General features: G+C 41.0%; 1 protein-coding gene across 6 annotated transcripts in view; it reads right to left on the bottom strand.

Moving 5' to 3' along the window:
* The window catches only part of LOC136880952 (formin-2), a 351,200-nt gene that overhangs the window by 78,310 nt on the left and 245,177 nt on the right, over positions 1-27,713 (bottom strand). For 5 of the 6 annotated variants that reach the window (XM_067153494.2, XM_068229198.1, XM_068229197.1 and 2 more), the window contains 4 exons: positions 21,297-21,472; positions 14,575-14,740; positions 3,772-3,980; positions 1,955-2,855 (listed from right to left, as the gene is read on the bottom strand). In XM_067153494.2, coding sequence (XP_067009595.2) covers positions 1,955-2,855; positions 3,772-3,980; positions 14,575-14,740; positions 21,297-21,472 — 1,452 coding nt within the window. Of the gene's footprint in view, positions 1-1,954; positions 2,856-3,771; positions 3,981-14,574; positions 14,741-21,296; positions 21,473-25,366; positions 25,403-27,713 lie in introns of those variants that run through there. The other variant, XM_068229201.1, reaches the window with a different exon arrangement.

Below are 27,713 nucleotides of genomic sequence, written 5' to 3'. Positions count from 1 at the left end.
ATATTAACTATGTTGAAACTGAAAAGAAAATCACTTCCACTTAAAAAACAAAGATTCTCCATAACTCACTGACAAGCTAAGCAACTCTGAAAAGCAAATTATAACATGTTGTTAGTGGTGCAACTGTGCATTTCTTTCTATGTGCACGTCGAATCGTACATGTCCATACACAGTTATTGCTCGCTGTTGCTTAACTCTATTCATTCAGGCAAGGTAGCAAGTAAGATGACTTGTCAAACCTGTTTTTATGGTAATAACTCTATGCCTGCCAGAGTTTCCTCACCAATCCTGCTATAATCTCTTTGCTTGTGGAATCTATCATTTACAAACAGCACTACCCATCACAGAAGGTTGGGAAGTAATTTTTCTGATGTTAACAGATGGGGTTAGTTGAGGTGCAGTTCGGGTGACCTTATAAACAGCAAAACCTGCAAGAAAATACCGATACTGTTCTGGGAAAATGTAGAAAACAAGTCCTACAAGAGTAATGTTCAAAGAATAATAATGATACAGTATTGGTTTTACATCCCAATAACTTCCTCTTTTATGGTTTTCGGAGATGTGGATGTGACAAACTTTTTGGCCCACTGGAGTTCTTTTATGTGCCAGAAAATCTACTGACAAGAGGTTGACGTATCTGAGTACATTTAAATACCACTGGACTGAGCCAAGACTAAACCTGAAGATGGGCTCAGAAGGCCAGCGCTCTAGCATCTGAACTGCTTAGCTCAATAGTGTTCAAAGAGGAAAGAGCCAGAGCAAGATGAGATGATACGATCCATGATGAAAGTAAAGACCTTGAGGTCTGGTGGGTTCCTGAACATACCTGTGCACACTTACGAAGAATACCTCATGTATATGTAATTGATAATGTTCTTACCGAAAAGATCATCTAATCTGGGACATTTGACTTATTTTTCAAATGTATAATCATTGTAAGTTCCTTTACTGCATTGTACTTTATTGCTTCTGACTCTTAGTAAATAATTTTCTTACTTGGTTGATCATTGTTCAAAGGAAAACAGCTTGATTTGCTCTGGGTGATTTCCAAAAAAAGAGTAGCATTACAAAATTGTTGCAAAGTTTGGGCTGGGAAGACTTGGAGAAAGGAGACGAGCTGGTTGACTAAATAGTATGTTCTGAACTGTCAGTGGAGAGATGGCATTGAATGACATCAGTAGACGAATAAGTTTGAGTGGTCTCTTTAAAAGTACGAAAGATCACAATACGAAGATAAAGCTGGAATTCAAGAGGACAAATTGGGGCAAATATTAGTTTATAGGAAGGAGAGTTAGGGATTGGAATAACTTACCAAGGGAGATGTTCAATAAATTTCCAATTTTGTTGCAATCATTTAAGAAAAGGTTAGGAAAACAACAGATAGAGAATCTGCCACCTGGGTGACTGCCCTAAATGCAGATCAGTAGTGACTGATGATGAAGCCTAGTACCTGGTTTCTGGAACTTGACCAGTGTGGAATACTAGTGTGCAAAATTCCACAAAATTAAATCATACATCTGATTTAAACATTTGTTATACTGGAAGCCATTTCTTTATTAATTAAAATCTGATTTGAATATTCAAACCTATTGATGCAGAGATAGCACTGCATGACTACATGATACTATAGACAATTTACAGGCAAATTCATATGGTAACACTGTCATGATATTTCATAGCTCTCAACAAATGTAGTATGAAGGAAGGAAGCTCTTAAGAACCCTAGACATGGACCTTCACATAAAAACAGAATAAGAGACTGAACAACAAAGTAAATATTTGTCTTTTTTTTTAATACTTCTTTTCTTGCATGAATTATTTTAGTTAAAAATGAACTGGAGAAAAAGAAAGTGTTAATTTGCACACTGAAATCCCTCATATCTTAAATATAAAACTAATGTTTTGAGTGTGTGTGCACTATCTGAAGCTTTTGCATGTGACAATGTGAACTTACTTGCTCTGTTGGCCATCCAACCTCCAACAGGAGGTGTGGGCAATGGCATAGGACCCATTCCTGGTGCTGGTGGAGGAGGTGGCGGCGGTCCCATACCAGGTAAAGGTGGGGGCGGAGGCCCCATTCCGGGCATTGGTGGGGGCGGCGGCCCCATTCCGGGCATTGGTGGAGGCGGTGGCCCCATCCCAGGCATTGGAGGAGGTGGTGGTCCCATTCCGGGCATAGGTGGAGGTGGAGGTCCCATACCGGGCATAGGTGGAGGAGGTGGTCCTATACTGGGCAAAGGTGGAGGTGGAGGTGCCATGATAGACATAGGAGGAGGTGGTGGTGGTGGTGGGCCAGTTCCAGGCATAGGCAGTGGAGGTGGGCCAGCCCCTGGCATTGGTGGGGGTGGGGGTGGAGGACCAATTCCTGAAGAAGCAGGAGGAGGTGGAGGTGGTTGAGGGTGAGAGGTTTTTGATGGAGGTTGGGGACTTGGTGGAGGAGCCATTCCAGATATAAGTGGAGGGGATGGTGGTGGTTTGATAACTTCTGAAGGAGCTGGAGATGGTGCATGTTCCTTTGACTTTCTCTCCAACTCCTCCTTGCTGGAAGACGATTGTTCTGCTACAGATGACGACACACCTGTAGGCTCACTAAATGTCACTTGAATCTCAGCATCAGATTTAAACACTTCTTGTAATAAATCACTAGTATCAGTACATTTGTCACATTTCACAGGCACTTCTACTTTTGGTTCTTCAGTAACAGCCAGTTCCACTTGTTCATTTCTATCCTTGTTTGATTTAGAAACATCTGCACTGGATGAGTCCACATCACACACTTCAGTTCCACTTGGAAATTCAACCTCCCTCTCTGTAGTTGGAGAACCGAAGTCAGCTTTTGTTTTTTCAGTCAAAGACTGCAAAAAGCAAGAAATAAATGTTCTTTCATAACTAAAACTACCAATGAAGAAATGTCTTACTAAATACTATTGAGGATCACTAATAAATCAATTACCTATCAGATAAACATATTATCACTGAGCCAGTGAAAACTAGTATGCGATGATGTTGTCAAAGAAATAATGATCCACAACAAATCAATGTATGTCTACTCCTTAGTCCAGTTTTCCTGATACTGAGTCGGGGATGAGGTGACATGAAATTATATGGCATGTTTTTATGGCTGGATGCCCTTCCTGATGCCAACCCCAGTGGTAATGAAGATGAAATGAATGATTGCAAATGAAATTGGGTAAGGAAGTGACCTATGAACAGGAACTGTCATTTGCCTGGAAGTGAAAACAGAAAACCACAGAAAACCCTTCCCAGGACCGCCAATGGTGCAGTTTAAACCCACTCGCCTCCAGAATGCAGGTCTTGGCTCCATAGTCTTAGTGCATAAACGCACGTGGCCACTCTACTCCGAACCCCAATATCAATAAGAATGACAATTCTTAGGTATAACTTGCACAACATAGACCCTTAGAATACATAATCTTACCAGCCAAAGTTCTAAGCCGAAATATGTCACGCAGTAATTTTCACAGGTGCAAAGATTATATACTTTTAGTTTTAGAAAGATATGATCAAATAAGGAACATTGAGTTCAGTGAAAACTGGCTTGCAGAAAAGCAACTTATTAATAAATTAATAAAAAATTTAAAAATATGGAGTACAATGTCTTCAAACTATATTATTTATGTTGTTAATGATTTTTTCATATTATTCAATCATCTGGATCAGACGTGGCCCCATTTGAGCCAGAGAAACTGGGTTCTACTTGTAACAGGAAACACTGGTAGTAAATCAGGTAGGTCATTCTATCATCCTTACCTGAATATCCTGTAATGTCTTATTCCTCTCTATCTCCTGCTTCAGGTTTTCAATAGTTTCTTCTAACTGGGCGATCCTTTCTTCAGACTCGCATAGCTTCTGGGCTTGTTCACCCCTCACAGTGAAGAGAGACACCTCCTGCTGGCGTGCCAGACGATTAAGGTTGTCCCGGTGTTCTCTCTTCAGACCCATCACCACCTGCTGAAACTCTGTGGAATTCAGAAATTCCCAGACTTAGAAACCTCTAAACAAATTTTCTAAACTTATTGTAATACATTACTCTACAATGATGTACAAATGTAGACATGCTGGGGATTCCAACTCAAATACACCCAGAACCACTATCCAACTGTTCCAGCAGGTCTCAAAGCTGAGAAGCCAGTTGTAATAACTACAGAGCAAACTACTCAAAACATTCAATCAACACCACAACAAAGCTCGAATAGAGTCAACATTATATCTATATTACAAGGAAAACAAGTTGAAAGATCTCCCATTGGTACAGAGGCATAACAAATATGATACGGGCCTGCCTGAAGGAAACAAAATTGCCCCCCCTCCCAAAAAAAGTATAAAACATTTTTTGTTTACAATTGGCTTTATGTTGCACCAAAACAGATAGGTCTTATGGCAATGATGGAATACTGCAAGTGACTAATCTCATGTTTTAATCCGTACTGAAATGTGTTATTTGTAATAACAAAGTTTTTAAAATTTATTACCAAAAAAAAAAAAAAAAAAAAAATGATGGAATAGGAAAGGCCTAGGAGTGGGAAGGAAGTGGCCATGGTCACATATGCCTGGTGTGAAAATGGGAAACCACAGAAAACCATTTTCAGGGCTGCCGGCAGTGGGGTTCAAACCCACTATCTTCCGGATGCAAGTTCACAGCTGCGCGCCCCTAAAGGCATGGCCAACTCGCCTGGTAATAAAATCTATCAATAACAAATATACATTCAACTACAGCAGGTACTTTAATGCAATCTATAGCCCTTTAATATACAGAAAGGATTTACTATAAGATTACAAAACTAATTTATTAATAGATTTTATGAAACTTAAATATTCTGTAGAGATTGGAATACAACAATGACAATATTGTTTGCAGACAATGTGGCAATATCGGATGAAACACAGGAGGGAGTGCAAAATTATCAGAATGCGCGGTGTAAGAAGTTTCATGATTATGGAATGAAACTGAACCCATCAAAAACAGTAGCACTGAAAATCAGCAGATATAACACAGAATGCAACATAACACTACAGGTTCACTAAGTTGAAGTGGTACACCAATTCAGATATTTAGGAAGCATAATGGCTAGTAATAATAGAGCTGAGAAAGAAATAACAAACAGAGTAACCAAAGGCTCTAACTTTTACAGTATCATTAGACACCTACTATGGGATGAGAAGGTCCCACAAAGAACAAAAATGATCCTGTACAAGTCATATTTCATTCCCATCCTTACATATTCTCTGGAAACCTGCACACTAACATCAAAGGGTTGTAGTAGGATTCAAGCCTGTGAAATGAAATTTCTTAAAACTGTCCTCCAAACGAAACAATTTGATCACATGAAAAACGATGAGATCCGATCTAACCTAGGTCTAAATGAATTGATGGAGGAAAGATTTAGGTCATCTAGACTTAAATGGTTTGGGCATGTTAAACGAATGAATAGCACAAGGTTACCATGTGCTTATTTGGAAAAGAGAATAACAGGTAGAAGACCAGCTGGAAGAATGCATGGATTGACCAACTGAGAAAAGACGTGGAGAGAAGAGGATGGAATTGGGAATCTGTCATGGACCACAAAATCTTTTTGAATAGGCAACTTTGAAGATGCTCGTTTTCAAACACCCTACCCGGCTCACTGGAAGAGCAAACCTATGGTGATGGTGATGATGATGATGATGATGATGATGATGATGATGATGATGGCGGTATGAACATCACTGTGGAGAAGAGCAAAATGGTGGTGATAACAAGAGGAATCATTAGTATGAGGGAACAAAACCTTGAGCTTGTTGAATGCTTCAAATATTTGGGAACTGAAATAATGCAAGAGGCAAGGTTGGATAAGGAGATCAGCAGAAGGGTGCAGGCAGGAAATACATTCTGTCAGAATGTAAGGAACTTGGTGTGGAACAGAGAAGTTCCTATGAAATGTAAAGAGATAATGTAACATATGCATCAGAGACTTGGACATTGGCAGCAAGAGATGAGAGCAAAATTCAGGACAGTGAGATGAAGTTCCTGAGGAGTATGGTACGGAAGACAAGGAGAGAGAGAGTAAGAAATGTTGAGGTCAGAAAAGAAATAGGGGTAGAAAAACTGAGTGATAGCATGGATAAGAATAAATTGAGATGGTCTGGACAGGTTTTTTTTTTTTTTTTTTTTTTTTTGCTAGGGGCTTTACGTCGCACCGACACAGATAGGTCTTATGGCAACGATGCGATAGGAAAGGCCTAGGAGTTGGAAGGAAGCAGCCGTGGCCTTAATTAAGGTATAGCCCCAGCACTTGCCTGGTGTGAAAATGGGAAACCACGGAAAACCATCTTCAGGGCTGCCGATAGTAGGATTCGAACCTACTATCTCCCGGATGCAAGCTCACAGCCGCATGCCTCTACGCGCACGGCCAACTCGCCCGGTGGACATGTTATGAGGATGGAGGAGGGAAGGATACCCAAACAAGTGTTGGAGGCTAAGATAAAGGGAAAGGGGGCAAGAAGGAGGACCAGAGCTTGATGGATAGACTCTGTAAAGAACAGTACAAGAAAAAAGAAGACTGGAATGGAATACAATTACTGAAGAGGAGTAGTGAAATGAGAGGCAACGGTGGAGAAGTACCATCAACACCCCAACCTGGCAGGAGCTCGACAAGGGGAACTGAAAATGAAAAAGATATGATGGAATACAACACAAATAAATATATGGATGACTAATAGGTACATCATCATCATCATCATCATCATCATCATCATCATTATTGGCCATAAACTGACAGTTTTCAGAACTTGATTTACAGTGCCATTTTTGTTTGGTTCATCCCTGTGGCCTCATTCAGTCAATCTGAAGATGGTAAACTGACTTTGTAATACTCTTAGGTGCAGCTCTCAGGTACACATACTAGCAAAATCTGTTTTGACAGATCTTCTCAACAATAGGTGCCATGCTAATATACTGCCTGACTGTAATTCACTACTGGTCAAGTAGGACAATGCCTACCATCCACCAAAGTATTCTAACATCTGCCATTAGTTCACTTCCTTAGTACTGAAAGTGTTCTGCTACTTCTAAATCTTCACCTCCAATTTTAAAAACTTCTCTTCCTTCCCTTTTTCCTCTGGCCATTACCATTGTTTTATTCCTTTGTGCACTGATTTTCAATCAGCATTGTTCAGTCTTTCCACTAACGTCTGTCTGTTCCCGTACCTCCCCAAATCAAAATATCATCAGCAAACAGCATTACATTAAATTTTGTTCCTTCATAGGCTTTTTGACACAAAACATTTTTCAAATTGGTATTGGGGGAGGGGTCTCAAGCAAAGAAAACAATGTACAGTAACGCTTTTCATGAAACACTCTGAATATTATAGCTGAAAAAAAAATATTAAAAATATGTTTAATACATGGGAATCTGGACTTTGAATTTCTGATGTGCCAAGCAAGTAAATGTGTTAATGAGGAACACATTAACAAGGTTTCAGTGTGTACCTTTAAGCACATTTTTCTGCATCAGTCTCCTAAACCACTTCTCTAAGCACAATATCGTAGGTGTTTTCTACATCAATGAAAGTCATGACCAGATCCTCGCCATATTCCCTGTTCTTCTCCATGATCTGTCTCTTGATAAAAACTGATCTTCTGCATCCAAATCCGAATTGTTCCTCTTAAATTTGGGATTTGTTTCTCCTCTAATTTGTCTTTCCATTATCCTTTCCACGATTTCGGCAACCTGAGACATACTCGTGATTCCTCTATAGTTATTGCGGATTATGTCTGACTCGTTGGCTGAACGGTCAGCACACTGGCCTTCGGTTCAGAGGATCCTGGGTTCGATTCCCGGCTGGGTCGAGGATTTTAACCTTAATTGGTTAATTCCAATGGCACGGGGGCTGGGTGTACGTGTTGTCTTCATCATCATTTCATCCTCATCACGACGCGCAGGTCACCTACGGGTGTCAAATAGAAAGACCTGCACCTAGCGAGCCGAACCCGTCCTGGGATATCCCGGCACCAAAAGCCATACGACATTTCATTTATTGCGGATTATAATCCAAAAAGTACTATATATATGGGAATAGTTCATATACTATTTTTAAGTAAGTTTAGAAGGATGCATGCCCACGGCGTGATTGCAGTAGCTGATGTAATGTGCATAATGTTACCACAAAATGGTGCCCAGTTAAGGAATGTTTTTTTTTTTCTTCTCTTTTTTCTTTTTGATGATCGGAAGTCAGTTATGATGCGGTGTAGCTTGGCATGTAGATGTTTCACAGAGATGAGTGAGATGTAATTTGAAAACACCAGAAAAATTAAACTGTAACTTTTTTTAATATTGAAGGATTTGTGATGGAAAACTGAGGAATTTTAGCTTTCTTTACAAAATTGACCAAATATATGAGTAATGTAAAAGCTTACGGGAGACTTATGCAGATGGAAATAAGACTCAAAAAGGGATCGAATAAGACCAAACGTGTCAACGCAGAATGAATGGAAGCACTTTGGTAGTGTTGTAAACTTGAGCCTGTCTCTTGTGGAAACAATAATTTCTAATTACAGTACATGATATATGTGGGGTTTTGTTTTCTTTTTAAGAATTAAAGTATTTTTTCTTTTAAGAATTAAGAGGGTTCCCACTAATAACCTAAATCTGTTTTCCCTCTATTTTCCCTGCATTTTCCATGGGATATTCCCATTTCCTCTGCATTAAATGCTCGAGTATATTTATCATACTCTGGGAACATCATCTTGAAACGTATTTTGCATGAACACTTGAAATAAATGTATCATAAGTCAAACAAGGTACATCTTATCATAAAATGCCAATCTGTGAAGTGGGTTATCAGTAATCCCAACGTAAACACCCATTACAAGAAACACAACAACCGATGAGAATGAACTACAGTGCTCACAGCAAGCTATCAGTCAATCACTCTTCAAAGTAATGCATGTGTTCATCAGGGACCTTATTCTTGAAATTGGCGTGAGCGAGGGCGCCGGTTTCTATACGTGCTCACGAGAGAAACATATGGGTTAGTGTTCAGAAAACCGAGCTCAATAGCTGCAGTCGCTTAAGTGCGTCCAGTATCCAGTATTCGGGAGATAGTAGGTTCCAACCCCACTGTCGGCAGCCCTGAAAATGGTTTTCCGTGGTTTCCCATTTTCACACCAGGCAAATGCTGGGGCTGTACCTTAATTAAGGCCACAGCTGATTCCTTCCCACTTCTAGCCCCTTCCTGTCCCATCGTCGCCATAAGACCTATCTGTGTCGGTGCGACGTAAAACAACTAGCAAAAAAAGAAAGTGTTCAGAAACTCAGGAATAAGATCCCAGTTCCTGTAACAAATGGAAGTGTCATTCGAATACGTAAGCTGGCCAAGTACTGTGCACAGAAACAAGCACCACTGACATATTTCTTTCTAGAATTCTTTCTGTGATGATTTCATCCTTCCATAATAGTTTCTCCTTAATAGTGAGATGAAATCCATTATAATTATGAGCAATCTATAATAGTTAGCACATATTAAAAGCATTTAAAACACTGGGCATTCTGAAAGGAACATTAAGAAGATAATAATAATAATAATGTTATTTGTTTTACGTCCCACTAACTACTTTTTAAGGTCTTCGGAGACGCCGAGGTGCCGGAATTTAGTCCCGCAGGAGTTCTTTTACGTGCCAGTAAATCTACTGACACGGGGCTGTCGTATTTGAGCACCTTCGAATACCACCGGACTGAGCCAGGATCGAACCTGCCAAGTTGGGGTTAGAAAGCCAGCGCCTTAACCGTCTGAGCCACTCAGCCCGGCATTTAAGAAGATAAGAGTTAGTGTCTTTGTAATTTATAATATTATATAATCTATTATTTATGTGATTATCATTATTATATTAACTTATTACAATTTAAGTTTTGGTTTAATGAGAACAAGGCAATTACAAATGAATGGGGGAAAGTTGTTATCTACAAACATTTAATTTTACTATCAAAGTAAAGACCTGGAATTACATTATTGCTCTCTCTCTCAAAGTACTAGCCTACTCACTGCATACGACCCAGGTCGCATCAACATATCAGTCTCGCTCGATCATTCCGTTCAGGTCCAGTCTAAGATCAAAAGCTTAATTTTGAAATGACAATCCATTGCCCTGTATTTTCTCTGTATATTTTCTGCATTTTTACTTCCGTGTGTTTTCCCTGCTTTCCCTGTTTTTTTCTAGAAAATACACATATCGTAAATGGTACCTTCTCCCTCAAACTTGCGGACAAACTTGTCCACAGTACCCACAGCTAGTGTGAGTGGGGCTGATTATAGAGTAATTAGGTAAATGTCAAAAGTCCTATGGAAAAGATGCCATTAGAGGCTGTGGACTGGAGTCAAACCTCTCAATACTGGCTTTCCTTTACACTCATGGTACACTGCTAATAGAGGAAGATAAAATAAATGTCTGTAAATTACTCTATATTGCTTAACAACATTAGTGAGCATAAATGTGTTTCTTTGTATGTGTCTACACAGTTATTAAGTGAAATTATGTGCTGTGCCATACCTTTAACTACATCATGCTACCATGCTTGTGATATAAAACAAAATACATAAATTCTACAGGTGCAAGTCTTGAATACACATATCGTAAATGGTATCTTCTCCCTCAAACTTGCGGACAGACTTGTCCACAGTACCCGCAGCTGGTGTGGGTGGGGCTGAAGATGGTGTACGTTCACTCCCAGGTCTCTCTGCTGAGTAAGGTGATAAAAAGTTCAATTTTTTCAAGACACCATTGTAACAAAAAGAACAATATCATCCTCAGTGAAGAGATAATTATGTTTCTCAACTACTACACTTGATCAGATGGAGAGAAATTATATGCATACAACACAGACCAACTACAAGTTTTCTCATTTACTAGCGCATTGCATTTCATCATTTATATGTATAATACAGAGTATGGCATAAATCACTACCCCAATAATGCAATCAGCAGAAATACACTTTACAGGCATCAATATGACTAGTTACACAGCTCAAAATGGCTACCATTATTCTCTGTGTATTGCAAACAATGTTTGACCACAGATTTGCATGTACAAGGACGGTTTGAAAAGTTCTCGGAATCACTTCTAGATGTCAGTGCTAGAGCAATGAGGTTCCCGCGCAATAATCACACATCCTTTGTGAGTGAACACGTGGCGCATCAGTGCTCTAGCTGCAGGAGTGTGGTAGTGACAACTCTTTGTTGTTGTTCCCGCGTAGTGATTTGTGACAATGGAAAAAACTGAGATTCGGGCAGTGATTAAATACTTTGTAAAGAAAGGTATGAAAGCAAAGGAAATTTATGCCGACTTTCAGAACACTCTGGGGGACTCTGCTCCTTCATTTTCAATTGTTGCCAAGTGGACCAGTGAGTTTAAATTTGGTCGGGAGAGCTTGGATGATGATCCGCGTAGTGGACGGCCGAAAAGTGTTACGACCCCAGAATTTATCGCAAAAGTGCATAAAATGGTCATGGAGGATCGTCGACTGAAAGTGCGGGAGATAGCTGAAGCTGTAGGGATGTCTTCTGAATGGGTATATTATATTTTAACCGAAGAATTGGGTATGAAAAAATTATCCGCAAGATGGGTGCTGCGGCTCTTGACATTGGACAATAAACGCACCAGATTGGAAATGTCCGAACAAAGTCTGGCCCGTTTTCAGTGCAACCAACAAGATTTTTTGTGCCGGTCTGTGACTACAGATGAAACTTGGGTCCACTACTATACCCCAGAGACAAAACAGCAGTCAAAGCAGTGGAAACATGCTGATTCACCACCACCAAAGAAAGCAAAGGCAGTGCGTTCGGCCGGAAAGGTCATGGCCTCAGTTTTCTGGGATGCAAAAGGCATTCTGCTGATAGATTATCTTCCTACTGGCCAAACAATTACGGGGCAATACTATGCAAACCTCCTAGACCAACTACAGGAAAAGATACGCAAAACAAGGCCTGGTTTGGCAAGGAAAACGGTAATCTTTCATCAGGACAACGCTTCGCCGCACACAAGTGTTATTGCCATGGCAAAACTTCATGAACTGGGGTACGAATTGTTGCCACATCCACCTTATTCACCTGATTTGGCACCATCAGACGTTCATCTATTCCCCAAGCTGAAAATTTTCCTCGGTGGATGGAGATTTTCTACAAGGGAAGAACTGACAGCCGAATTGGAGAGGTATTTTGCAGGCCTGGAGGAATCTCATTTTCGAGATGGGATCAAGGCATTGGAACATCGCTGGACCAAATGCATTAGTCTACAGGGAGACTATGTTGAAAAATAAAAGCAGTTCCACTGAGGTAAGATACTTAATTCTAGTACATTCTGAGAACTTTTCAAACCACCTACGTATTATCACACAGTTGTGGGCTTTTACTGGAAGTATTTCAAACTACTAATAAAGTTGCAGTGTGTTGGTTCAGTGACAAACACTCTGTCCATCATAATCCCCCACATGTCAAAAGTCACAAGGCGTAAAGTTCAGTGGTCTTGTAGCCCATCCAGTAGTATCACATCTCCCTATACATTCAGTGAAATGATCATTAAGGAATTCATGAACAATTAATTTACAATGGCTGGTGCACCATCATATTTCCAGAGGAATTGGTGCCTCAGGCTTTCAAAAATAGGATTATTATCTCTATTAATAATAACTTCATTTAACATAATCCTGTTATTTACAACATAAATAGCATCATAAAAAAATGCAGACCAAGCACACTAGCACTGCATATGCCTGCACAAACTGTGACAAGAAACATTTCCTTCCTCTTAAACTACTGCTTGAGGATTCTAGTCAAACCAGTGTATATAATTGTATCTGATTATCCTTCCATTCAACTACAAATAAGCTACATCTTATCATAAAATTGACCTATAAAATGGAGGATCAGCTCCGTTGCAAATCGTAAACCATTCAAAAAAATGTCAGCATCTGTCAGGATCATCCTCATATAAGGCTTGTAATAACTGAGGCCTGAAAGGTTTCATTTGCAGCATTTTTAACATTCTTTTAATACTTCTATCTGAAATCCCCATATGTCATAGCAGGCTTTGACACTCTCTGGCAATGCTCTCACTCGAGACTCCCGAGACTCAAGTCACAGATCTCGAGGCTCTCGCGAGAATCTTGAGACCGATTCACCTGTGCTGCAATCTGTGTTACGTCCCAGTAACTAAGAGCATATGCTTGATAGTTTATCATCAGCAGTTACTACGTGAAATAACAATCTCATATGGAAAAAAGTGTGTGCCAATAAATTTTGTCAAAAGCCTGGAAAAGCACTGCATGTTTAACTATGAGATCCTTAATAACATTAACGAAAATGAAAACAGAATGCCAGTATCTTAAATGGTTCACAAGTTAATTTGAGGTGGACATCTTAGCTGAAAAACCCTGTGTAAGTTGTGAATAACTGTAGATAGGATGTACACCTACCTGGATACCTCGCAACTGTTGTCGACAGGGTAACTTCTTGTGATGCAGACCAGGCTGGAGGTGTTCTCTATGATGAATCTCCTTCAGTGATATTATGTGTTTTTAGGTGTCGGATCATCCCAGAAGCATTTCTGCTGATGTATTTTACTTCTTTTGAACAAACAACACAGTGGGCTGTGCTATGTGACATCTCTTCAAAATAATCCTACGTCCATGTCTTACACTGTGTTTCGGACATAGTCTTAAAGTTGTTACATAAAATTAGACAATTACACATTGCACCATGATATACTGAAGTACCTAATTAGGATGCGAATATTCTTTAGAATTTTAAGGAATTATTTAATTATTTCCTTCATTACCATAATGTCGGTAAACACAAACACTGGTCAAATGGATATTGAATGTGGGGTCTGATAAATTATGGCTGATAACGATGTAGACCTACAGTCTTTTTCTGTACTTAGCCTACTCATTTGTGTACTTGCCGCTGCATACAATGCCAGAATGTGCATCCTTTATAATTATGTTATACTGCATCACGGACCTTGGTAGAAATGAAAGAAATAAACGCCCTAGCTGTTTGTTGACACGTATTTACGGAATGGAGAAGGCTCGTGGTAGACTATTCGCATACTCGGCACAAATAACATTCAGCTTCGTCTACCGGTAGACCTAAGACAAGCTGTTTGCTGCACAATGCAGGGACAACACTCCCAAGATCTCTCAAAATTTCTCTTAAGAAACAGTGCTTGCGCTAGTCTCGAGAAATCTCATGCCCCAGTCTCAGACTGCCCATTACTTAATCAGGCGATCAAGTGAGAATACGCCATATAAGGAGTCAACTTGTAAGGACAATCAACATTACAACAGGGTAGCAATTTACGCCGTACACTGTATATGATCAAAGTATTGCATACAAGATTTATATAAATCAACTGCAGAATATATTTTTGTTCTGAAATACACCTCATGGAGACAAATTGTTGGCTGTATGTAATATCATTTCTGAAGTGTTCTTACCTCAAGATGACCTACATAGCAGAAGTAAAAAAGAACTACTCAAAAAAAAAAAATTACATATGCAATCCAATGGAAGTTTCTCACCTGCCTCAGTATAGCGAGCCCCTGGACGAGTTGGAGTGGTAGCCAAACCATCTACAGGCAAACCAAGTGGACTGGGAGGAGGCCAAGCCATAGAGGACAAGCGCCCTGGAGTGAGGGGAGCAGCTGTTGGTGCTTCTGCATGGGACCAATAGTACATCAAGTCAGGCTGAAAGATAATACATAGTCTTTAACTTTGAATAACAATAAATACGTGATAAAATGCTTTATGAGAGAAATTGTAAAAAGATTTTGTAAAAGGAGGAAACTAATTTTTCTCTTATTTAGATGAACCCAATTACTAGTTTCTCACAAAGCTGATCAAATTTTCAATTCTTGTCACATAAATGATAATTTCAGAATATACTATCATGTCCCAGTTATTCAGATTTCACATGATATTGTAGGTTCCATAGCATAAGACTTAAGAAGAATTTTTAAATTCATAGTCAGCTATTGTGAGCAGATTGCTAAGCAAATGTAATCTCAGTGCCTTTTACATGTTGAAAGTATATTTCGAAGAAGGAGAAGAAGAAGAAGAAGGAGGAGGAGGAGAATACAGGTGCAGCATTTTAATGGGATTGTCCCATTTTTCAGCCTCTTTTCCCCTGTCTCAATTAATGTCCCTGTATAAGTACGGTACATATTAATAATAATTATGAATATTTAGATAAAACATCGATTCATTTCAGCTTTAATTAGCAGCTTTTTTTTAATGTTGCCATTAAAATGTTGCTTCTTTTTTATTTTTGTTTTGGAAATCTGGTCACCCTGAAAATGAAATAAATGTTTTAAATGCCATACAAACCATCTCTTTCTTCATGCAGTATCTCTGTATATACAATACTATTTGCTCCCCCATCAATGATGATATTGGTCCATCTGAACTTCTTTATCACTTATATATATTCTAAACGCAGAACCTTGATCTGTCAATGAGTACCATGTGTCCTTTGTTTATTTACGCGCCGAGCCAAGTGGCTATATAAGGCGAGGGGGAGATGGCTCTGGAGCAGTCGCAAGCTGGGACAGGAGGCAGAGCCAACTAACTATAGAGGTGCGGAACGTCGGGCACTCCCACGCACCAGTCCCAGTACCGGATCATCGGAGAATGTCAGCCGGTCCATCTCGACAGACTACATTATCCTACAAGGTTATCAAAAAGCGACAGTTATCCAAGGACAGAACCAGACAGCAAGCCTCCACCGCCTCACCGTCGCAACTCCTAGTGACACCAATTCTCATCAGGCGACAATCCAATATGGCGGACCAACCTCAACAGCAACCACAGCCACAGCAACAGCAGCATCCAGAGCAACCGCTGCTAGCACAACCACAAGGCCAGCCACAACCCCTGCAGACACTAGAACAGCTTTCCGCTATCGTCAACCAGTTGGCAGTCAACATGAATATGCTCACCCAGCATTTTTTAGCCGACGATCGAGCATCCGACGATGGCGGAGGGGCGTCCGAAGCTGGGGACCTGAATTTTTCAGAGCTTACGCCCACACAACTACCCGAAGGGACTGGAAGTGCCACCGGACTACAGAGTCTTCCTGATTGCCACAGCTCTGGAAGGTCTTCTACCGGGGATACCAGCTGGCCAGGACCACCACGACGCCACCACCACCACCACCTTGTGGCTCTTCTCAACATGGGACCACCTCGATCACGCACAACACAAATACGCGTTCAACAGAGCCAACGTGCTATACATTGCACTCTCCCGTGGATGGCAAGCAGCCATACAACTCGACCAAGCTACAGGCGACGAAATCGCACTCCTACCACAGGGCTTCCAGTTCCAACCTCTTCCGAGGTTACCAGTCAGTCGCGCCCCGCCAACCAGGGGGAGGGGCCGCGGCGGATGGGGTGGAAGAGGACGAGGGGCAGCAGCAGTGGCAGCACCAGCAGCACCTCAACAGTAGACAAGGCGACCATTACTCCACCACCGGGCCTTCTCCCCCAGGCCCGACGGAGTCCGATCCCAGCAAGCGAGCTTCACCTCTTCAACGGCTTTCCAGACGCCGACCTCGCCCAGCGTGGGGACGTCCTCCGAGTCCGCGCAGTCCCCGGAAGCTGGCAGGACAACGCAGAGTGCCTTAAGTGAAGCTATGTGTATTTGTGCCTTTATAATCTTATTCATTATTGCCTTTACTTTTTGGGTCTTATTTATGTATAACCTCTGTCGTCTTTCTACTGTACACTTTAAATAAAGACAGCATAGGTGGAACCACCCTTCAGGGGTTCCACAGTTCTATAGCCTCTTGCCCCAGCGCGGCTGCGCCAGTGCTGTCTCCTACACGCGCCGAGCCAAGTGGCTATATAAGGCGAGGGGGAGATGGCTCTGAAGCAGTCGCAAGCTGGGACAGGAGGCAGAGCCAACTAAATGAACATGGTGAGTCACTTTCTCTGAAACAACACTGAGGCTAGATGTTACTTGAACATAACAGTACTGACTGCATAGGCAGTGATGCTGACTAGGGGAAGTATTATACTCTCTTTTTATTTTGCTTTCACATACTTATTCCAGTCTCCTCATTCTTTGAGGGGTCAGAATTCTTCCTCCTTGTCTTATAATCACTGTTAACAGGAGCAGATAATCCTACTGCTTTTTCCCTTAAAACAACGGTCACCACCACCATCATCACACACGTTTTTGTAAGCAAATATGAGAAAATCAGTCTGTAAAGATTCTAACTCATTACTAGATTGTAAGTATTGCCACAGCTATTAATATGGAACAAGTTGTTTTTTATTTTGTTTTTTAATATTTTATAGGTAAGGGACTTGAGAAACGATAGAAACAAAATATCTTGTCATTGATTTTAGGAAGAAATTTTAAGCTCATTTTCTCAGCAACTTGGTAGAACTGTTCCATACCTTTAGTTCAGTCTTTGATGTTCTTGAACCACATTATTCATTTTCTGCCTTCTCCTCAGTGCACTTGAACTCCTGTGGGTGAGGGCATAGAATGCATCCATGGTTTCCCTTACTGTCATAAGAGTTGACCACAATTGTTAACCCCCATAGGTCTCAACTAGGGAATGTGGCTTGGCAACCAAGAGTCCCCTAGCTGAGCCTGTATTGTTTCCACTGATGTGTCAGGCTCCTAACTTTTATCTTTGTATGTGACCTCCTTTGGCCAACTCTTGGTCTCTTTTGAACCTGGCAACCGTAGGTTTACAAAGCCTAGGGAATCTTTCCCATCCATATCCTTTAAGACCATTCCTTTTCTTCGTTCTTTGAAGATTCAAAACTCTTTCTTATTTTTCCCCTGTAAGTAGTGAAAACCCTGGAGTGGTCACGTGGTGTCTGAGAGACACCACACTAGTTTATTTCTGTCATTGCAAGGAAACTACGAAAACCACTGACCGGAAATGACATCTACCTTTCACACAACTATATACGAACAACATAAAGAATCAGCGCACCAGCGTTTTATAGACGCTACTGCTACAAAGTAAGTTCCCGTTTTGAAGTATTAATATTATTGCAGCAATTATTCTTCAGAATGTCTCAGACTGCATGGTTTCTTGCAAAAAAGTATATTTCTCATATTTTTAAGGCTGAAACTGAGTGGAAAGTAAAGGAGACATAACCCTGATTGCCAATGATGATGATGATGAAGAAGAAGAAGGTGAACTGTACAGTTACCAGTATGCTCTGGAAACCAGAAACGAATGTATAGACAAGCTGCAGACAGTAGTGACGAAGCAAGAGAAAATGACAGTGATTATTTCCTAGGAAGAAATAGAGATTCTAAGTGGCATAAAACTAATCCCCCAGAAATGTTCAAACCCGGCAACAAAATATCGTCACACATTTACGTGGTGTGAAAGGTGTTGCGAAGCTTGCTAAAATTCCCCAGGAATGCTGGGAACTATTCCTTGATAATAAAATGCTCTTTACTATACTGGAGTGAACAAACAGGAAAATTTAAGAGCTTCAAATGATCTACAGCAGAGATAGGGACGCTCGATGTACCAATATATGTGAAATAAAGGTCCTAATTGGCATAGTGTACTTATGTGCTGAAAGGGAGAATAACCACACAAATACCAAGGACATTTGGGCTAGGGATAAGAGGGGTATAGAACTGTGCCGCTTAGTTATGTCAGAGACATTTTAGGTTCCTACTGGATTGCCTAGTGTTAATTAATTAATTGCTTTTATATCAATAAATCAGATTCAGTAATTTATATTCATCCTTTCAAAATGTCCTGAAATGAATGTAAATCCTTATTCGAAATCTGGGAAAGCATAATTGACTCAAAAATTAAATGGCGTCTCTCAGGCGCCAGGTGACCTTCCATGAAATTATGTGCGACCACTGCTGGGTTAAGAGGGGATTATTTCATAGTTGTAGTTCTTAATGTTACTCGTCACCACCATCGGTGCTCTTCAATTTTGCCTTTCTGGATAAATAGTAATATTAGGTGTTTTTCAACATGTGACACATGATGCAGGAATGTAATTTCCCTGGATTTGACTGGTCAGCCACCCACTCTAGCACTTTGCTCACTACAATACTTGTTCATGTGACACATATATCCAGGAGATTCTAAGCATTTTTCTATGGAGCAGCAGTTCCAGAATTCCTAGTTATTTTATAGCAGTCTATTTTAAGACCCAAGCTTCAATTCCATAAAGCAAAATGAAACAAACATAGCATTTTACAATATGTTGCCAGAGTTTTACATTTGAAGCATAGTTTCACTGTAATGTATTTATTCACTTGAATGGTGATTTTGTAATTTCCAGACTTGGATCAAGTTGTCACCCTACATTTAAAATATTTAAATCTGCTCACTTGTTAAATGTGTTGGCCTTTGAATTTCAAAGTAGTATGATTCCTTTCTTTGCCGAAAATCATTAGTTTTGTCATACTGATGTTGATGCTTACATCCATCATCTCCTCAGATGCATTAAGTTTGTCCAAGAATAGTTGAACTCTTAATATTATTGTGCTATCCATGTATCTTACAAGCAAAGTGTCACACCCTTCATCACAAAACCTACCTTGAAACCTTGGTGACATAACCGATGTGCAACGAGAAGACCATATACACAATTGATTAGCACCTTGTTTCCACCACAAGACCCTGAAATTGAAGCTGAAATCCTTCGTGGCCAGATGGTAATGTGGTGCAGCTGGACATCCCTGCCAAACTGGCGAGCTGTGTAGACCTTGATTTACAGTTTTCTACTCACTGCTGGCTTGCCCTCGGTGAGGACTGTACAATCCAACTAGCATCGCCTTCTTATTGCTTATATCTCGGATATATCTCAGGGCCTTGTGGAGGAAAGTAGTGATGATGATGATGATGATGATGATGATGATGATGATGATGATGTTTAAAGGGGCCTAACATTTAGGTCATCTGCCCCTAATGGTACGAAATGAGACAAAATGTGTCCAAAATCATCCACTGACCAGTATTCAAAACATGAAGAAGAATGAATGGATGGATATGAATAATCAGTGGATCCGACCTGCTATGCCCCACATTCCCAGAAACTAGCGTTAAAACAATAGTGTTACTGACCGAGGGAATGCTCCTAAAGCACAATACTGAGATGATGATGCGTGTAGTCGAAAGGGGTCCAAAATCCAGGTCACTGGCCCCTCATAATTGTACGTATCACTAGGAAAGTAGAACCATGGTATTTGTCATGCTGTGGTACTAATCAAAAGTTTTTTTGCTATTTTGCTTTACGTCGCACCGACACAAATAGGTCTTATGGCGACGATGGGACAGGAAAGGCCTAGGAATGGGAAGGAAGCAGCCGTGGCCTTAATTAAGGTACAGCCCCAGTATTTACCTGGTGTGAAAATGGTAAACCACAGAAAACCATCTTCAGGGCTGCCGACAGTGGGATTCGAACCAACTATCTCCCGGATGCAAGCTCAAAGCTGCGCACACCTAACCACACAGCCAACTCGCCCGGTGTAATCAAAAGTAGCATAGACTTGCAGTATTCCATACATTATGGTACTACTCACAGGTAATGTAATGGGCACATGTAACGCAGACCTATGGTGTTTCTCACAATGCAGCGCCATTTACAGGAAACCCAAACCTATGGTGTTCCTTACATAGGGGTACTAATAACAGGGACTCATATTATCCCATGGTGTTCCTCACATAGTGGGTACTAATCACAAGCAAGGCACAAACCTATTGTGTACCCAACATAGTGGTACGACGCACAAGTAAAGGCGACCCATGGTGTTCTGCGCGTGATGGTACTAATTACAAGTAGTCTCACTGTTCTAATTTGATCATCCCTTGGTCGCCCCTTTTAGTCGCCTCTTACAACAGGCAGGGTGGTATTCTTCACCTGCATCCCCCACCCACAGGGGGAAGTGTGTTTGGTCCACGAGAGCTATTTTATTTCGCTCAAGTCCACTGGCAAGTCGGTTAGGACCCCACTATCTGCACCTGGGATGCGCCACGTGGGAGTATCACCTCTCACCCTGCTATGCCAGCATAGCAGGTTCATGGTGGAGGAAAGAGGCTGTTAATTTTTTGCACATAGTCTTTTCATAGGATATTAATATGTCTCCAAAGTTTCAAGGCAGATTTTGACATGAAAGGTGTGACACTTCTCTTGTTATTGGTTGTTGATTCTCAATCGGCTATCATTCCTCTATCCATACCTACTGATGCTACTTTCAATAATGCATCCAAACAATGGTTGAAGAGTAAAGGACCACTTACTCTGAAGAGTGACTCGAGGACAACATCCTTGTCAGGAATCTGTCGCAACACCCCCGCAGCAAGCAGGTGTGTACAAAACTGGGCTGCCAGTATGCGCAGGTCCTGAGTAGTCAAGAGTAACCGCAGATAGTGGTCCTCGGTGAAAGCAGACACAAACCAGTTGATCAGCATTTGTCCTGAAAAAATGAAAAATAGTTTATGTCAAATTACTGCAATAATTAAATACACTCCAGTTCATAAATATTCAAATACCATGAAGGAGTCATGATAAGCATCTGAGTTTTACTGGGGAGATTTACCATCCATTACTGATGACATGATAATTCCTAAGACTACTCCATCTATTCCACAGCTCTTCCCATCTTTATCATTTTAACTGCCCATTCTGCCTCTGTTATTGTAATGTCAGATTCCTTCTCGGTTACTTCTTTTACTTCTGCTGCCTGGATACCTTCTCCACATGTCTGGTTTCTCACTTTCATAAGGTCATTTAATTGTTCTCCCCATCTGTTCAATATCTCCTCTGGTTTTGTCAGTATTATTCCTTCTTTATTCTTCACAAATCCTGTGCTCACCATTTCATTCCTACAGTTTCTTATAATATTATTTATAACATTTTATTATCTGATTTCACTCCCTCCTTCTTACAGGAACTTTCACTCATCCCAAGTATCAACTACTATAACAATTATTGTTTGCCCTAACAGTGTTCAAAATGTACAAAACATGTGCTATATAAAAATGCTTATTTTTCATACTATGAAATTATTCTTAACAATGGTTCATGGTGACTGACAAAAAAATTGAAACAGCCAGAAGGGGAGGAGGAAACAAAATTAAACTTCATGTGATGAGAGGGTATGTGATGTTATTTCAGTGATTACAAAATCAAATCAAATTTACAAACAACTTGACAGTATGAGCCTACTTATCAGTATGACATAGCTCCTCCCTCCGACCTGGATGCATGCACTGATTTGGTTGGGAAGGGTATCAAAGCCGTTGTATCCTCTCCTGAGGCAAGCTGGCCTACAAATTTTGTAACTGGTTCTTAATATTATGGGTAATAATAATAATAATAATAATAATAATAATAATAATAATAATAATAATAATAATAATAATCATATGGCCTCAGCTACCGTGTGCAGACATTTCAATTTGACGCCATCTGGCTGTCTGCTCGTCAATTTCGACGTTCCGTTTTACTGTAGGCCCACTAGATGACAGAGTGAGTAAACTAAAACTCTCTTGGGTGTCTGTGGCTGAGATTTCATGAATTTTGTCAGGTAAACACCAAATGTGTCACCAGAGATCTTTTAGATGCCAACATAGTATGACATGGAGTGTCGAATGGACTTTTTTCCGCCCATCAAAAATCTGACCACCTCTGCCGGGTTTGAACCCGCTATCTTGGGATCTGGAGGCCGACACTCTACCACTGATCCACAGAGGTACTGGCAATGAGATAGTGTTGACGGTCCAAGCTGGTCCCATACATGTTCTATTGGGGGCAGATCTGGGGATCCTGCTGGCCATGGGAGTACCTCAACATCCTGCAGACAGTTCATAGAGACATAGAGATGAGCAATCACCTGTTGAAAAATGTCACCACGATACTCTCGCAGGAGAGGTAACACATGAGGACGCGGTATATCTGCGGCATACCATTGTGCCATCAGATTTCCCTCAATCAGTACCAGCTGTGACCTAAAGTCATACCCGATGGCTCCCCACACCACGACACCAAGAGTAACGCCGCTGTGCCTTTCCAAAACGTTGGAAGAATTGGACCTCTCCACAAGTTGCTGCCATACTCGCAGACTATGGTCGTCCAGGGTAGTGCAGAACCGCGATTCATTGCTAAACACAATGCAATGCCATTCATCGGGAGTTCATGCTTCCCGGTCACAGCACCACTTCCAGTGCAGCTGTTTGTGTTGTGTTGTTAACGGCAGCCTAAGTATGGGACGGTAATTCCCTTCCCTAGTCCGGCTGCTTCTAGCATCCGACCAATGGTACGGGATGACACAGAATGTTCCAGGGAGTGTATTACTTGTTTTTCAGATGACAAGCGCAGATGTGAAGGGATTACAATACAAATGCCCCATAAATCTGGATATTACATGATTCGACCATCCACCCAAATAGAGTTCCACAATGAGGCCCCTTTCAGACTCTGTCAAGTGCTAATAACGCTGTCTCAAACGAGTATGCGGCATCTCCGTGTCCTTCACAATGATCGCTCAACATATGACACTGATCATGCCCCATATATACCCTAACAGGTTTGGTAACAACACTAATGCACTCTGGTGGTCATTCTACTTGTCACAGAGAATTGCAAATCTAACTACAGTATTTAAGATACATACCCACGGATGGTGTATACGTGTACAAAGTCAAATTAGCATCTGACCATTTATTCTGGGTGCTTCAGGTTTTTTTTTTTTTTGTTTTTTTTTCAGGTAGTGTATACACCTATTGATAATGCTGTCTACTTGCCACTTTTACCAAGCTCGATAGCTGCAGTCACTTAAGTGCAGCCAGTATCCAGTATTCGGGAGATTGGGGGTTCGAGCCCCACTGTCGGCAGCCCTGAAGATGGTTTTCTGTGGTTTCCCATTTTTGTACCAGGTAAATGCTGGGGCTGTACCTTAATTAAGGCCACGGCTACTTCCTTCCCATTCCTAGCCCCTTCCTATCCCATCGTCGCCATAAGACCTACTGTGTCAGGGCGACGTAAAGCAGCTTGTAAAAAAAAATGTACTTGCCACTTTTGAGCAAGTAGGTGGCCCTACATTAACCCCTAACTACATCACTTTTTTTTTCTTCCTGAAAAAATCTGACTGCTCAAATACAGCATCCTGACTTAATAAACAACTTTACACAAGTACACAAATGCTGAAACTGTACAATTTGTAAAGTGTTTTATCAACAGAATGCGGTTATATGAAGTGTCGCTTTCTGGTCAGCAGCCAGACAAGAAAAATCAATTACTTTATAAAAGTGATATTTTGCAGAAGTTACCTACAGATTAAATGTTGCCACTGTATGCTAATCTTAGAATAAATATGGTACTGGTATCAGAAGAATTTCAATATATGGTATGAGCACAGAGGGTTCATTCTTATAATAGTTTGTAATGGGAACATGTACTGAACAATCTGAAAGTTATTATAAAACCGAGCTCGATAGCTGCAGTCGCTTAAGTGCGGCCAGTATCCAGTATTCGGGAGATAGTAGGTTCGAACCCCACTGTCGGCAGCCCTGAAAATGGTTTTCCGTGGTTTCCCATTTTCACACCAGGCAAATGCTGGGGCTGTACCTTAATTAAGGCCACGGCCGCTTCCTTCCTACTCCTAGCCCTTCCCTGTCGCATCGTCGCCGTAAGACCTGTCTGTGTCGGTGCGACGTAAAGCAACTAGCAAAAAAAAAAAAAAAAAAAAAAAAAAAGTTATTATAAAGACTGATTACGAGTCCGGCGTTCGTTTCAGAGGGTCCTGGGTTCGATGATTTATAACTGTGTCTGGTTAATTCCTCTGACTCAAAGACTGGGTGTTTGTATTTGTCTCTATATACTCCACTTAGTGTTAGTTACCTAAACATCACTACACAACATACCAACACAGAAACAAGTAATAGAGAAATACATCCCTCCAAATTTGACGCCAGGAAGGGCATCTGGCCGTAAAACAGACCCAAATCCACATGTGCGACGTGACCTCACCAGGATGTGAGCAAAGTGGAAGTAGACGATTATTAGGGAAAATGTATTAATTTGGGCATTTCACGGAGGGATGGCACAGTGTTTTAAAACTGAGAACCCCTCTATATAATTTGAATCCTCTGAAAGATGATATCGTTCGTTTGTGTAGGAAGAAAGATAATTTTAAAAAAACTATTAACTGACTTGCCTTGAAAAATGCATCCAGTAAAGAAAGGGAACTCCTTCCATTCGCTGAAGATAGTCTCCCAAGAAGTTACAGATTGTTGAACTTCCGTAATTTAATCACTACAATAACATAAAGAATGGAACAGGCATCTAAGATCGACAAGTAGATTCTTACGTATCATATTCGTACTGGAACTCCACTCCTGACCAATTTCACATCAATGACTTTCGACCGTCAGCTGCAACGCACTTTGGTCCGTGCGAGTGATTCAAGTGAGCACCCGAGACATCGCTGAACTGAGTCACAATATTTCCCCAACGCGAGGTGGCTGCTTATTGACTTGCGCGGGTGGAAAAGGAGCAATGTGGAACCAATTTTCAATGTCATGATTGGATTCCCGAGTTTTCAATCTCATCCTTTAACTACATCTATATTTGCCACCAACAGAGCGATCTATCTCCCACATCGAGATTGACATGCATCAACAAAATCGCTGAAGAATCAGTCTTTTTTTAAATGCAGTGTCTACATTTTTACGTAGTATTTATACGATCTTGGCTGAATGATGCGTATTGGCCTTCGGTTCAGAGAGCCTTGGGTTCGTTTTAACTGCGTTCGATTTCCGGCAGGGTCGGGAATTTTAACCATCACTGGTTAATTTCTCTGGCACGTGGGTTGGGTGTATGCGTCGTCTTCATCATAATTTCATCCTCATCAAGACGAACAGGTCACCTGCGGGCGTCAAATCAAAAGACCTGCACCTGGCGAGCCGAAAATATCCTCGGACACTCCCGGCACTAAAAGCCATACGCTATTTCATTTCATTTTCTATATACTAAGTGAAATTGAATCAAGGTACAGCAAGGTGGCCTATTATGTAAGAAAGACAGTTCTCCTACTAAAATCTCTTATATCGGGCTGTTTTCAGACTGACTTTGTTGTACAGGAGTGAAAGCTGGGAAGAATCTGCATATCTGCATTAAAAGAAACAGACATAACATTAGAGAGAATGATTGCTAATATAGAAAGGCGGGAACAATTGCAAAGGGTACTCGGAATGAGATAATAATAATAATAATAATAATAATAATAATAATAATAATAATAATAATAATAATACCGAGCTCGATAGCTGCATTTGCTTAAGTGCGGCCAGTATCCAGTATTCGGGAAATAGTGGGTTCGAACCCCACTGTCGGCAGCCCTGAAGATGGTTTTCCGTAGTTTCCCATTTTGACACCAGGCAAATGCTGGGGCTGTACCTTAAATAAGGCCCCGGCCGCTTCCTTCCAACTCCTAGCCCCTTCCTGTCCCATCGTCGCCATTAGACCTATGTCGGTGCGACGTAAAGCAACTTGTAAATAATAATAATAATAATAATAATAATAATAATAATAATAATAATAATAATAATAATAATAATAATAATAATACACAGTTCAAACATTAGGGGAACATGTTTTTGAACGTATGTCATGCTCCAGAAACAACACCCCACACCCAGGTATATTACCAACTAAACATGCATTATTTACCGTTGAAGTATACAAAAGAACATCGATGGATTCGCGTTCATTTTCAGAACACAAACGGATATGTCCAAATAGGGGCGAAAACAAAGTGATAACAGTCCTCCAGGGTGGATTTTTATCACAGTTGGAGAGCTTCAGTATGGTGTATGTCCCCTACGAGCATTTAGCACAGCTTGGCACCTACGTGGCATGCTCCGTATAAGTCGACGGAGGTCACGTTGCAGTATCCGATCCCATTCTTCAATGAGAGCCTGTTCGAGGTCTTGGAGAGTCTGTAGTGGAATAGGACGCCCACGAACACTTCTGTCAAGCCTATCCCACACATGCTCGATGGGATTAAGGTCGGAACTCACTGCTGGCCATTCCATCTCTTGAATGTCCCGTTCTCGCAAGACAGCTCTGGTGATGCGCGCTACACGAGCCCTGGCATTGTCGTGCATGAGTACGAATTCAGGGCCAACACCGTATGCAGCAGCCAACACATGTTGTAGCAGTATCTGCTCGATGTACCCCGCAGCGGTCAGATTACCACGTTCACACCAAGTGTTCGAGATCGTGAATATTTTGCCATTGCAGGTGTTATTGTGTGTTTAATTATATACTTTTATATTTTTTTTATGAGGAATGTGTATATGTGTTGGGGTTGTTTGCGTGTTTGTTCAGTGCGGAAAACTCAGTGGAGAGCCTCTTGAAAACCACATAGCGGTATGTTTCTAAATATTTTTATTTTTTGGAGTGGGGATGGGTTACAGCACACAACTTATTTTCTGCACCAGCCGCCACTGCTTAAGAGTACTGTAAACACATCGGCACAAACGAACCGGACCGTAGGCGTATTTAACTATCGATAACACAAGTATTACTCGGAGAACTACCGACACCTGAATATGACTAGCCGCCATCTTTAGACGAGCAGTGCATGCCAAATGTTGTTCAGGAAGGCGACCGATTCGGACAGGGTTCTGTGATGGTGTGGGGTGGGGTGGCAT

Source organism: Anabrus simplex, chromosome 9 (genome assembly GCF_040414725.1).
Source record: "Anabrus simplex isolate iqAnaSimp1 chromosome 9, ASM4041472v1, whole genome shotgun sequence".
Lineage (NCBI taxonomy): Eukaryota > Metazoa > Arthropoda > Insecta > Orthoptera > Tettigoniidae > Anabrus > Anabrus simplex.
The sequence above is the reverse complement of the archived record's forward strand: the minus strand, read 5'-3'. Positions and strand labels throughout refer to the sequence as shown.